Source organism: Macaca fascicularis, chromosome 8 (assembly GCF_037993035.2).
Source record: "Macaca fascicularis isolate 582-1 chromosome 8, T2T-MFA8v1.1".
NCBI classification, from domain to species: Eukaryota; Metazoa; Chordata; class Mammalia; order Primates; family Cercopithecidae; genus Macaca; species Macaca fascicularis.
Genome location: NC_088382.1, coordinates 105,963,005 through 105,977,876, shown reverse-complemented (window position 1 = coordinate 105,977,876; position 14,872 = coordinate 105,963,005). Strand labels below are relative to the sequence as shown.

The 14,872-nt window shown below is 42.2% G+C and overlaps 1 protein-coding gene across 5 annotated transcripts in view; it reads right to left on the bottom strand.

Annotated features, from left to right (window-relative positions):
• The window catches only part of PTDSS1 (phosphatidylserine synthase 1), a 96,326-nt gene that overhangs the window by 54,208 nt on the left and 27,246 nt on the right, over window positions 1-14,872 (bottom strand). For all 5 annotated transcript variants that reach the window (XM_065519458.2, XM_005563752.5, XM_045398527.3 and 2 more), the window contains 2 exons: window positions 8,576-8,734; window positions 4,004-4,155 (listed from right to left, as the gene is read on the bottom strand). In XM_065519458.2, the coding sequence (XP_065375530.1) occupies window positions 4,004-4,155; window positions 8,576-8,734 (311 nt within the window). The remainder of the gene's footprint in view (window positions 1-4,003; window positions 4,156-8,575; window positions 8,735-14,872) is intronic.

Below are 14,872 nucleotides of genomic sequence, written 5' to 3'. Positions count from 1 at the left end.
GAATTGTACGGATGACAGGCACAGGGCAGCAAGGAGACTGTTCTCACCCACTGCTTCTCTCCCAGGTAAAACTGCACACACTCCGTATTCTTGCATTACCCACATCACTTCTTTACCCTATTTCTTCCCCAGAGCAGTAAACACTTTGGGTTGATGAACAGTGATATTTAACCCTTCTTCATTTTCATCCTCGAAATTACTCAAAAGTTTCATACACCCATGAAAGAACTAAACAGTCCTATAATTTACAAATGTGGACATTAAGGCTCAGAGACAGCAAGTGGCTGCCACACTCAGCATTAGGGGTGGGTGTAGATTCCAGCCCTTCCTGTCCTAGTCCAGGAGAGCCAAAACCCAAGGTATAATAAATACTATTTAATAACTGGTAATGAGTCTTTAATTCCACAAATATTTATTTCATGAACTTTCATGTCTCCAACATTGTGCTAAGTGCTTGGAGGCACAAGCACCAACCAGTCAGGCCTTCTGTTCTACCGGATGGGAGCAGGGAGAGTGATAGGAAACCAGGGCTGTTCCTTCATCCACCCACCTATCCACCAACAAACTCTACTGAGAAAACATCACAGCAAGAAGATCTGCGGCACACTGGCAGCAAAAAACAGAGACCATCCAAAAAAAACAAGAACTACAAAAGACTTATACTGTAAAAATAGCAAAGTGCAAAGAAAGACTGAAAAGAAAATGGGAATAAGTAGAGATGCAGCGTGATCAAGAATCAGGATATTTAATACAGCAAAGAGGTTAATTCAACTTAATCTATATTCATTTATACATTTAATATTACTTTAAAAAACCACCAACATGAGTTTTTGTTGTTGTTTATTAGTTGGCCTTATGTCTTGGGAACTTGACAAAATGATTCTGAAGTCAAATTTCAAGAATGAACATAAGAAAACAAGGAAGTATATTGAAGTGAAGTATATTGTAGCAGTGTTTAAGAAAGCAGACATCCTGAGGCCAGGCGCGGTGGCTCATGCCTCTAATCCCAGAACTTTAGGAGGCCAAGGCTGGCAGATCACTTGAGGTCAGGAGTTTGAGACCAGCCTGGCCAACATGGTGAAACCCTGTCTCTACTAAAAATACAAAAATTAGCCAGGTGTGATGGCAAGTGCCTGTAGTCCCAGCTATTCAGGAGGCTGAGGCAGGAGAATCGCTTGAACCTGGGAGACGGAGGTTGCAGTGAGCTGAGATTGTGCCACTGCATTCCAGCCTGTGCGACAGACTCTGTCTCAAAAATAACAACAACAACAAAAAAAAGGAAAGCAGACATTCTGGTGCAAATTCAGACTCAGCTGCTTGCTAGCTATGTGTCCTTAGGCAAATTACTAAACCTAAGCCTCAGTATCGCATCATTCCTAAAATGAAGAGAGTAACAGTGTCTACCCCCAGGACTGATGCAAGGCTCAAATGAGATACTGCTTGTGAAGCTTGCTTGGAGCAATACTTGAAGCATGGCTACTATTTTTGTTAGGTTAAATGCTGCCTTAAATATATTAAAAAGTGACTGGGCATGATGGCTCATGCCTGTAATCCCAGCACTTTAGGAGGCTGGGGTCGAGACTAGCCAGGCCAACATGGAGAAACCCTGTCTCTACTAACAATACAAAAATTAGCTGGGTGTGGTGGTGCATGCCTGTAATGCTAGCTGTGAATTACAGGCACTGGGGAGGCTGACGCAGGATAACTGCTTAAACCCGGGAAGTGGAGGTTGCAGTGAGTCGAGATTGCACCATTGCACCCCAACGTGGGCAACAGAGCAAGACTCTTGTCTCAAAAAAATAAATACATAAAAATTAGAATTAAAATTAAATATATTAAAAAGTGTCCTTGCAAGTCAGTGACCAAAGAAAGGTTTAGTAATAAAAGGGATGGGGAAAACTGGTTAACCAATGGAAAAAACATTGTGAAATCTCCTCCTCACATCATATACCAAAATAAATTTAAGACAGATTAAACACTTAAAACAAGAAAAACCATTAAAGAACTAGAAGAAAGGCCGGGCGCGATGGCTCACGCCTGTAATCCCAGCACTTTGGGAGGCTGAGGCGGGTGGATCACCTAAGATCAGAAGTTAGAGACCAGCCTGACCAACACAGAGAAACCCCGTCTCTACTAAAATACAAAAAAAAAAAAAAATTAGCCGGACGTGGTGGCTAATCCCAGCTACTCGGGAGGCTGAGGCAGGAGAATCGCTTGAACCTGGAAGGCAGAGGGTGCGGAGAGCCGAGATCGTGCCATTGCACTCCAACCTGGGCAACAAGAGTGAAACTCTGTCTCAAAAAACAAACAAACAAAACTAGAAACTACAAGAAAATACTAGTTAAAATTTACCTAAACAAAAAGATTAACAGTATTTTTGATGTTTAAATAAAAAATCCACCACAAACTAGTTTAAAAGGGGATGACAGGCTGGGCATGGTGGCTCACGCCTATAATCCCAACACTCTGAGATGCCGAGGCGAATGATAACCTGAGGCCAGGAGTTTGAGACCAGCCTGGCCAACATGGTGAAACCCCATCTCTACTAAAAACAAAAATTAGCCAGGCGTGCTGGCATGCGCCTGAAGTCCCAGCTACTTGGGAGGCTGAGGCAGGAGAATTGCTTGAACCCGGGAGGCGGAGGCTGCAGTGAGCTGAGATTGCACCACTGCACTCTAGCCTGGGCGACAGAGCGAGACTCCATCTCAAAAAAACAAACAAAAAAAACAAGATGACAAAATGGAAAATAAAGTCACATTTATGGCAAAGTCTTAATAAGCTTAATCTATAGAAAGCACAAATAAAAGAGGGTAAATCCAATAGAAATTGATAGAAATCCAGTATCACAATTTTATGTGCGATAAATTTGACAAAGGTTTAAAAATGCAGTTCAAGGCAATAGTGAAATGGATACACATATATATTACAGGTGAGATTATAAATTGGTACACTCTATTTCTAAGAATTTGTTTACCAAAAAAAAACAAGACGATGCACACTAAGATATATGTCCAAGAATGATCACTCCAGTCTTCTTTATAAAAGCAAAACTTTGAAACAACTAAAGGCCCATAAAACGGAACGGGTTAAATACTACATGGTTTATCCATATGTTGAAGTACAAAGAAGCCCTTTAAAATCATGTTTTAGAAGAATATTTAATGATGGGGGAAAATGCTATTTTGTTATATAAAGTAAACACAGTTTTAAACACAACTGAAGCAACCACAGCTTTCATTATCACTATCATTATTCTTCCTTATCAATGGCATGATTCCTGCTGCAAACTGAGAAGCAAGTTTAACAAAGCAGGATAAAGCAATGCCGGCAGTGTGACTGTCTTCCACTGGAAGCACAGTGGGGCATGCAACTTAAAACTAGTCAGAGAACTTCCTGGGTGGCAAGTGAGCTGAGTCAGCGAAGAAAAGGATGATCAGGCTGGCCTATGGGTACAGAGGCCAAGTCTCAGGTGAAGAGAGGGGAGCATGTGCACAAACAGACCCTTGGGTGCCTAGGAGGGTATAGAGAAAGGATCTCCCTACTGGGGCAATGGATGTATTGACCATAACCAAAGACCATGAGAAGCCATCACAGGGGAATGACATGATTAATCTGATGTTTTCAAAAAGATCACTCAAGCAATGTTGTGGGAAGGACTGGAGGACTTAACCTGGAAACAGACGAATTGATCCAGGGATAGGAGTCTGAATGACGGCTGAGGCAGTTGGGATAAAAGAGGGGGTAGATTTGAGAAATCTTTTGAATTAAGAGGATGGTGTTAGGACCCCCTGAATACATAGGGTGAGAAAGAGAAAATCATAAATGTTTGAGCATTTTCTGAACAAATGCTTGAAATCAGGTTTATAATCATTTATGAGTTTCAGTTATTAACATGGAATTTATTCCTTATCATCAAAGACCATACTAAAATGGATTCCTACCAAAACAATTAAATATATGTCATGAAAACCTGTGACTAATATCCAAAAAGAAGGCAACTCACTTGAAGCTTGCCCAGTGGTAAGTCCTCATCTCTAAAAACCGGCAAACGACCATGCCCAGCCAAATACCACCGCCATTGCACAACAGGATGTCCAGAATCACTTGATCCCACCAGCACTCAGCAAAATTGGGGAGGAGATGCATGAAGAAGAGCTGAGAAACACAAGAAACCATGGTTGAAATAATAAACAAAACTGGGTTACCATGCAGATAGATACATTTCCTTTTTAATAATACATTATTTCAGAAGAAGTCATTGACATTTCATTTTTTCCTAACGTATAGAAAATAACCAACAGTAACAGGTTCTGCAATCTGTTTCTTATTTTTTATATTGCAGATGGCTTGCAAACAAACAGCACATATCCAAACAGTTCTTCTCTTTTTGACACAGGGCTTTAAAGAAAGGATGGTCTCTCCTGAAAAATACTACCACTTAATTACCTTGGCTAAGGACAACGTGACAAGAATCTGGGAGAGGAAAAGGAGAAAAGTTTCCAACCCTGACAACAAAGCATTGTCATAATTCTCAAAATTAGCAGCTTGAGAATTCAAGTTGTGCATTTCAAAAATATCCCCTAGATATTTAGGTAAAACACTGAGTAAGTTGTAAAAGAACAGTTAGCTCTTGATGACACGATGTAGGAAGCATGACAGTTTAATAGGAAATCTCACACCAAGTGATTCACAATAATGACAATCTTTTATTAAGTGCCCATTGATGTGCAAGGTGGTGAGAGAAAAGGAAGTCAAGGGTCTTGATTTCAAGGGGAGGAGTCAGATGTTGTATTTTTGGGTTTTTTTTCTGAGACAGAGTCTTGCTCTGATGCCCAGGCTGGAGTGCAGTGGTGCGATCTCGGCTCACTGCAACCTCTGCCTACCGGGTTCAAGCAATTCTCCTGCCTCAGCCTCCCAAGTAGCTGGGATTATAGGCACACACCACCACGCCCACTAATTTTTGTATTTTTAGTTGAGCCAGAGTTTCACTATGTTGCCCAGGCTGGTCTCAAACTCCTGACCTCATGATCCGCCTGCCTCGGCCTCCCAAAGTGCTAGGATCAGATGTTTATCCAGATAAACAGAACCACAAAATATGATAGACTGAGGAAAGTGTTACAATGGTGACATAAATGGAGTATGGTGGAAAAAACATGCATTCTGACTGAGGCTGAAGGTTCCTTTGGCCTCTGGAACTTTCCTGGAGAGAGCTTCTGCAAGAAAGACATATTGAGGGGGAACATTAAGGACATTAAGGACAAGAATGACTGATTTCATGAGATGGAGATGAAGATATGGGCATTCCAGGAAAGGGAAACAGTAAGATCAAGGGTGGAACAGAAGTCCTCTGTAAATCAATTTGTTCAAAACAAAGGACGTATCTGCTGTGTTCAGAACAGCATGCCCTGCTGTGTGAAGGTCCAATGTAAGGAGGTGAAATTATTAAGACAATGCCTGGGAGTTCTCTGGAAAGAGACAAGCCTGTAATTATAAACCTTTGAAGCAATATAATAAATACCACAAAGATAAAACAGTATTCATGAAAGCATTTTGTAAGCTATAAACAAATTATAAATATGAGGAATTTTTTGTTCTTAATGAACCTGCTGTCAAGAAGCTACAGAATAGCTGCTGCATGTGATGGCTTGTGGCTGCATTCTTAACCCTGGGGGCCTGGTACTACCCTTCAAGTGTATTCCCAGGTTCCAAGCCACGAGATGGAATCTTAACTCTTGTCCTTAAAGAAGAGAGAAACTTCAGCAGAAGTCTATGACACATATTTGCTGAAAGAAAACTATGCAAGAGAAAGTGGGATGTGGAGGACATCCTCCAGCCTAAGAAACTTTCCTTGAAGGTACCAGGTTCTGGGGGTGAGATGGGCCCCCCACAGACCCAAGCCCAAGGAGGAGGGGGCTGCATTCCTTCATTCACTACAGATTTGTGGAGCATCTGCCGCGTAGAAGGCAAAGTCCTTGGGTCTCGGAATACACAGGCATGGGCCTGCCCTCTTGAGGCACAAGGTTTAGCAGAAGAGACACTTATCAAGTATCTAACACATGAGGAGCATTTCAAAGGAGAGTGGCGAGGTGTTCTATTTCCAGCTGTATGAAGATGGAGCACAGTTACTGGAGGGGCAGGGAAAGCCTTCTGGAGCTGAGCTCTGGAGACAGCTTGTTAGCAGGTGAAGGGCGAGAAGAGAGGGAAGAGCAGTGGGGAGGACTCTGCGGCAGGGAAGACAGCAGAGGCGGCTGCAGCACCAAGGGCAAAAATGAGGCATGATGAGGCTGAGGCTGCAGGCAGGGGCCGGTGAACCTGGAGCCTCGTAGGCAGGGTTGGAAGTTTGGATTCTATTTTAAGAGTAATGGAGGCCTGGCACGGTGGCTCACACCTGTAATCCCAGCACTTTGGGAGGCTGAGGGAGGCGGATCACTTGAGGTCAGGAGTTAAGAGACCAGCCTGGCCAACATGGTGAAACCCCATCTCTACTAAAAATTAAAAATTAGCTGGGTGTGGTGGCACACGCCTGTAATCCTAGCTACTTGGGAGGTTGAGGCAAGAGAATCGCTTGAGCCCAGGAGGTGGAGGTTGCAGTGAGCCGAGATCGCACCACTGCACTCCAGTCTGGGTAACAAAGTAAGACTCCGTCTCAAAAAAGAGTAATGGACAAACACTAAAGAGCTCTGAGTAGGAAAGAGCCTTGGTCTGGTGGGGTCTAAAGAGGATCATTTGGCAATAAACAGTGAAGAGACAAGCAACTCAGACGGAGATGACCGTGGATTAGAGACAAGTGGGAGCAGAGGTCTGAAGAGACGTCAGTGGACGACTGGGTGCTTAGAAGACTCTATAGAAATCTATAGGGCCTGGCGACCACAGGCACTGGGAAGTAGGGAAAGAAGGTACAGCAGATGCCGAGTCTGCAGTGCAAGCAGGAAGCAAGTGAGGCCGACAAGGGCCAAGTGCCTGACACAAGCCCATGCAGCAGCCGGGTTCCAAAGACGCTTGGAATTCAGAGGCGGAATGTGGTGTAAGGGCAGGAATGTGGGCTTCACATCTGGAATCCAATCCTGGCTCACCTAAGGAAGCAAGGCAGTGCGCTCCAGCTCCCCCATCTGTACAGTGGGAATCTGTATACACCGCCTTTCCTGGTTTGTCGTGAGGACTTAGAAGGCATATGTAAAGTGTTGGGCACTATTATGGATCGGTTGAGTTGTGTCCTCTCAAAATTCCAGTGTTGAAGCCCTAACCTCCAATACCTCAGAATTTGAGCTTATTTGGAGATAGAGTCATTGGAGAGGTACTTTGTCAAGATGAGGTCATAGGGAGTACAGTGAGCTGCTAATCCAATGTGACCTGTATCCTTATAAAAGGGAATGCTCGTGTGTCCTTATGAAAAACACATGGGACTGGACACGGTGGCTCACGCCTGTAATCCCAGCACTTTGGGAGGCTGAGGCAGGCAGATCATGAGGACAGGAGATTGAGACCATCCTGGCTAACATGGTGAAACCCCATCTCTACTAAAAATACAAAAAATTAGCTGGGTGTAGTGGCGCACACCTGTAGTCCCAGCTATTGGGAGGCTGAGGCAGGGGTCACTTGAACCCTCCGGGAGGCGGAGGTTGCAGTGAGCTGAGATCGCGCCACTGCACTCCAGCCTGGGCGACAGAGCGAGACTCCATCTCAAAAAAGAAAACAAAAAAAGAACACCATGAAGCCTCAGACATGCACAGGGAGAACGCCACGTGACCACGAAGGGGCCATGCATCAACAAGCCCAGGGACCACGACTGCCAGCAAACCACAAAGATAGAGGAGGAGCCTGGAACAAATGCTCCAAAAGGCCCCAGGGGGAACCAGTCCTGCCAATGCCTTGATCTTGGACTTCTGGCCTCCAGAACAGTGAGAGGCACATTAACGGAAGCCACATCTAGCTGGCACACGTCTCTAAGTTAGGGTCAGGACAATGATGAGCATGGAGAAGTATACTGTGCATGTGGCCAAATGCTGTTCACTGGGAATGATTAAGAATAATAGAACAATAAAGAGGTAGTTCCCAAAATTTCATTTTGCTAATAGTTTTTCAAGACTATAATTCTTTTATTAAGGAAATGCAACAAACTTTTGATTACTGACATATTAGAGCTAACATTTAGAATCCATTTTGCAGCTACCAAATACCCTGGATGCTCTTATAGTACTTGAACACAAAATTCTATTATCTCAAATTGGAAGCTAGTTAGTAGGTCAACTGATCTATTGAATTCTAAGCAGATCTCCTCATTCCCATTTATTTGTCTTACTTGGAATTTTAACTTCATTCTTTAGCTTTATTTCATTTGTTTCTCTTTAACACTTGCAGGACCAAGGTATACTTTATTAAGTTAACAAGGAGGTTTTTTTAAATATTTGCTTGTTTTTTAAACAGAAGTATAAAATATTCTTATGGGATGGTTTAAATATATTTTGTACCACAGGGGCTGGAGAATGGATTAACTATTAACGGACATACTTTTTCCTATATATAAAACCTACACACACGGCACAGTCTGGGGAACCCCCAATGCCCTCCTTCTTACCTCAGTCAGCTCCCAGGTAATACTGATTGTCCAGCAGAGACCGTAACTACGGATCAGCAAGGCCTTCATGGCCCAGCCCCAGAAATGTCCAAATGCAAATATATCAAAGTGGCTGATAATCCTCTCCCAGGTGATCACATGGCAGTTCACAGCATACTCCTATTTTAAAAAGTGAATAATTAGTGAAACTCTAGAAATCAACTTGCTTCTAGGATTCCACCGGTAAATGAAGAGAACAGATATGACCTTGACAACTAATAAGTCCTGCTCAGTAAAAAAAAGAGAAAGTTTTAATAACTTAAGGGTCTTGAGGGAAAATGGACAAGTATTTGAGTTTATAAATCAAAACTGCTTTGCTGTGAATTGCAAAAGCTGCATTAAAATGAGAAGCAAAATAATTTTACAAAGGCTCAACATATCCTAAAGAGGTGGTATGACATAGATCATGTCATCTGACCACAGGGCAACAATATTAAAGCCAGTAACTAAAGCACAAATACAAGATTCCCAATAGATTTGGAAATTTAAACACACATTTCTAAATATCATGGATTAAAGAAGAAATCATAATATAATTTTTTAATGTGCCATAATGATAATGAAAATATACCATGTAAAAATTGAACTTTAGAGGAAAATGTAAAGCCTTAAATAGTTACGCTAGAAAAAAGAAGAAAAGCACCCAACTTCAGTAATTAAAAGAACAGAGAACTCCCCTCCCCCAAAATATATCAGATACTACATAATTTAAATATTAAAAATTACAAAGCTTTTAAGAATTTTGGTTCCATTTCTAGTATCTTTGTTTTTGATTATACATATTTCTAAGTAATTTAATATCTTATCATATGACTGCATGACAATATGATAACATTTATCGGGAATCTCTACATTTCACATCCTTTCTTCCCAAAATTAATTTGATAGGCAGTAGTAAGAGTTGGCAAATATTCACCCCCTATTATCAGCCAGCTGAAAAAAATTCCTATAAACTATAATAGTTTTAAATTCCAGAAATACTTCCTGAGAGCAAAAGAGCTTCCCTGTCTCTTCTGAAACCCACCACACATCAGATTTCCTTCTCAGATAAAATGCGTTTCAACTTGCAAAGCTGAACAAACATTTTTAAGAATTCTATTTTTTGAGCACTAGTATGATGTGAGATTATGCTGTGTAAATGGGAAATCTGGAGAAAGGAGGATAAAATTCAATACGGATGAGTCAAGATAAGGCTTAAAAAAAAAAAACAAACTGCCCTGCAATAAGATGAAGTCTCTTCCCGGACTCTGGAACAGCACCTTCTTGTCACAGAGAATCGCAGGCTGACAGAGGGAAATGCCCTTAGGCTGAAGCAGGTTATATATTAGGTTAAGGAGCACGGCCACGTCCCATCAACTCAAATGTCTCAACCACCCCACCCTCTTCTTTACTCTGGAATACACTGTGTAGAGTTAGATAAGGAAGGGATAAGATCTGTTTTTAGAAGGCTACTCTTAAAGTAATCACAGCTTGCAGATAACTCTGGAGGCCTTTATACTCTATTAAGTATTTCTACGCTTTGACATGTGGGAAGGCACTTTAAAAATCATAAAGACCAATCCATCTATTTGCAGTATAGTTAGTAATGAACAGATTTACCAGTTACCCCTTCATAAGACTTGAGGTCCTGGTCCCGGAAGGGCCACAGGGCACTGCCGTTTAAAGCAGCCAGAGAGCTGCGTGCAGGCAGAACCCTGGGAACCAGGAGGCACAGGCTTTAACCGAAGACAGCGGAGAGCTGAAGCCTGGAAAGGGGGTCAAGTGGACAATGTCTGTGAGCAAAATATGGGTAAAGACAGATTCTGCTGACTCCCAACTGCTCCTAGGCTGATCTTGGCAACCCTACCCTCTGCCTCGCTTGCTGGACACCTAACCAAATACCAAGTCCTATTCATTTTACCTCCCCAGGTTGTTCTTTTATCCATCTCACTGCCACTATTATTTCTTGCTTAGACTTCCGTAATAACAGCTTTCGAAAACTGTGGAATGTGTCAGGCATATAACAAAGTATAGACGATGCTATAATAAGCACCTGGGCATTCACATCCAGCTTCAGACTACAGAGAGATCTTGAAAATCATCATCAGATCATGGAATGTGCATGCATGTGTGTAAAGGTGTCTGGGGCAGGAGGGCGGGGAGAAAGGGGTTGGGTAGCATGCCCGTCCCAGTGCAGAAGGATCTCCACTACTGCACACACCGGGTCTCCAGCCCAACTATCTGTTCACTCCTCTCTGGGGCAGTTGCTGACTTTGGAAGAAGAAAGAGATCCAACCTCTTTTGGGTCCTCTTTGGAAATTACCTGCCTACAGACAGCACAGGTTCTCATCAGCTCCCCCAGCCATGCAGCAACTTTTATGGGTCAGGCCCTGCTTTGTAGAAGAAGCTTGTGGTTGTCTAATGGGCGAGGGGAAGACAGGCTTGCTTAATTCAGCCCAGGTCTAAAGCTATCTGCTCCACTGAGCTTTTACAGGAAGAAATCAGCTGAGATTTTGAACTCTTGTTTCTGTTTCCAAACTCCACTAGAAATGGAGGTATTATTGATTGACCTCCTAAAACATCAACACAGGTCATGTAGCTCCTCTGCTTATAAACCTTCCATGGCCTTTTCGTACATTTAGAATAACCCAAACTCCTCATCCCAGCTGGCTCAGCCCTGGCCGCCTCCTTAGCCTCAGGCAGGGCCCTCTGCCTTTTGATCCCTACACTCCTTCTGTACCAGACTGGTCCCAGCTCCCCACACCCCCAATCAGGGCCTCTGCACAGGCTGTCCCCTTTGTAACGATTGTGCTTCCTTGAATCTATGACATGCCTTTTTCACACTGTATTGTTTTGAGAATTAGGGTGACTATTTCAATATATTACAATGTGTAGCACTTTCAACGTAAGGTTTCTTTTTCTTTTTTTTTTTGAGACAGAGTCTCACCCTGTTGCCTAGGCTGTAGTGCAGTGGCGCAATCTCAGCTCACTGCAACCTCCGCCTTCCGGGTTCAAATGATTCCCCTGTCTCAGCCTCCGGAGTAGCTGGGATTACAGGCGCATGCCACCACACCTGGCTAATTTTTGTATTTTTAGTAGAGACAGGGTTTCACCATGTTGGTCTCAAACATGGTCTCAAACACCAGGCTGGTCTCAAACTCCTGACCTTGTGATCCGCCCACCTGGGCCTCCCAAAGTGCTGTGATTACAGGCATGAGCCACCATGCCCAGCCCAAGGTTTCTTTTTTTCTCCTCCAAAAAGTCATACCTATAATTGATGGTGCATCTTAAAATTGATGTTGACCTCGCAAAGCCATGACCAACCTTCACATTATAAAAAGAGAGACCACCAGACACCGTGTGCCTCCTAGTGTGATACGTAGCACCAGCTATGAAGCAGTCCCACTGTAAAAACTGATCCGGAATACAGAATCTCATCCAGCCCCTACACCTGAGTTCTACTTTATAGAACATACAGGGGGACAAAAAGAACATGTTAAATGATGATACTGCAAATGCAGCTGCAAAATCCAGATGTGAAAAACCCTATAGAATAAAGCAATGTGGTTTCTTTGACAAATAAACTTTCAGGAAATGATGAGAGGGAATTACAGATGAAAACAGATTTAAAAGACACATCAACTGCAATGTGTAAACCTTGTCTGGATCCTATTTTCAATAAATCAACTGTACAGAACATTTACGAAGCAACTACAGAAATGTGAACACTCACTGCGTACTGTTCACTGTTCAGTGGTTATGCAAAAAAAAAAAAAGGAAAAGCCCATCTATTTTAGGTTTAATTTCTGAGAACTGTTTCAAAATAATCCAGGATGTGGAATGAAAAGGTAAAATAAGTTTGGGCCTGTGTCAGTAATACTGACACTGGGTGATGGGTACATGAGGTTATAGATTCTCTCTACTCTTGCACAGGTTTAAAATTTTTCATAATAAAATTCTAAAAAGCTGTTGAAATTGTCTTAGGGTTCAACAGCCAACAATTATTGGTTTAATTTGCCTTCTTGTAGACTCCAAGCTCCAAGAGGACAGGGAGCACGCCCACCCTCTCCCCCACTCCCTCCAGCATGGGATGGTGTCTTATGAAGAAGAAAAGCGGGGTCAGCATTAACTCGCCAAAGACTGCTGCTTCAAGACAACACAGTCTACAAACTTGTCTGAAATTTAAAGACATATTTTGGAATAGAATCAATATTTTAAAATGCAGCAACTTTTCAATTACACAAACAAACTGCCTCTAATGGGATTTCAGTGATCCAATTTACAATATTTATAATATTATAATATTAATTCTAAGGGATTTATAATATTTTATAAATATTTATATTTATAATATTTTATGAATATTTATATTTATATTATATAATATTTTATAATATTAATTTATAATATTGATTCTAAGAGAAAATGAAGTCTGAGTCTCAATGTGTGATACCAGGCATGGACCATGGTCTATCAAGATTAGGAATGGGTAGCAGCATGAAGGAGTGGAGAGAGGAGGGACTCTGGGAAGCCAGGAATTATAGACCTGTCTTGCATAAAGGAACCACTAATGAATAGGTCCTTAGAATTGCAAAAGACAACTTTAAAGAAGTATAAAGGGATGGGATTAGAGATGAAGAAGATGAGGCTGTTTTAGCACCAGTTAGAACTCTACAAGCTGAACACAGCCTCGTGCTTTACTTTGGCAAGAAAGATTTAGCCAATACCTGAAAACTAGAGTTTAAAAGCCAGGTTCAGCTACTTGGGGGCTGTAACTGTGACATCTGGATGTCTCTGTGAGATCAAATTCCTAAGAAAGCCAGGTGTCAAGAGCATTATTATTCGATTCAATCTCCTCCTACTGGCTGTGAGAACTGGATCAACAGAGGCACACAAGCACATCCACCTGCAAGTCAGTTTACTTTGCAATGTGACCACTTTTGGTCAAAAATGCAAGAAAGATGTTTAGGAAAATATTACATTTGGGATCTTTCTCCCAATTTCTATTTCCTAAGGCTCCTGTGAGCATCAAAGCACTTATTTTTATGACTATATACTGGAAGCACACTCCAAATGAAAAGTATAGGTTTTGATGCCAGAGAGATCCATTGGCTTGTGTTTTCAGTGAGATACTGCATTTTTAGCTTCCATCTCCTCCTCTGTAAAATGGTGATATGAACATCTAGCATGCATGCATGAGGCTTATGTAGAATATAAAGTGCCCTGCACAGTGTCTGACAAATAGACAACTCATAATAAATAACTGCCATTATCCTTATAACCGTCATCTGCATTATCATCATTATGATAGGCTAAGATCTTCGTCAACCTCTGCCATTCTCTCCCTTAGAGTAAACAAATTCCAAAACAGACTTTCTCCCCTGAGACTGATAAATAATTTCTGGCATTCTTATTTTAGCTTTAAGCATATCCCTTAAAAAATTTACAGATAACAATCTTTAAATACCACTCTAAGAAGGATTTCACCAGTGTCACTATGGGGGCATGATTATTTCTTGGACCTTTTATTAAGTCCCTTTGTATTACTTCTTGTTTGTCAAAGGAAGTCCATCTATGGCCCAAATTCCTGTTCTCCTTTTCAGAAAAGAATTAACCTGTACCAAATGTTGGGATTAAAAAACATTGGAAACAAACACATTATTATATAAAATAGTGTGATATTGTGATTCATAATAAATAAATAATTTGGTCCTTGTCCCCAGTTCCTGGCCCAGAGCTCCTGAAACCCTTGCAATTTTCCTGACCAACAGGGGTGCCAGGCGCATCTTTTGTTCTAATACCTGTTCTTTGACCCCAGTTCCTGACACAGAGTTCCTAATCCCTTGGAGTTTCCTGGGTGATAGGAGCATCTTTTGTTCTAATGAGGTGACTTGGTAAGTTCCTGGGTGGGGGCTGGTTATCAGAAAGACCAAACCATGATTAGAAGCCTAGAACTTTCAGTCCCACCCTCCATCTTCCAGGAAGGAGAGCAAGACTGGAGATTGAGTTAAAAATTGATCATGGCGGGCTGAGTGCAGTGGCTCACGCCTGTAATCCCAGCACTTTGGGAGGGCAAATCACCTGAGTTCAGGAGTTTGAGACCAGCCTGGCCAACATGGTGAAACCCTGTCTCTACTAAAAACACAAAAATTAGCTGGGCGTAGTGGCAGGCGCCTGTAGTCCCAGCTATTTGGGAGGCTGAGGCAGGAGAATTGCTTGAACCAGGGAGATGGAGGTTACACTGAGCCGAGATTGTGCCACTACACTCCAGCCTGGGGG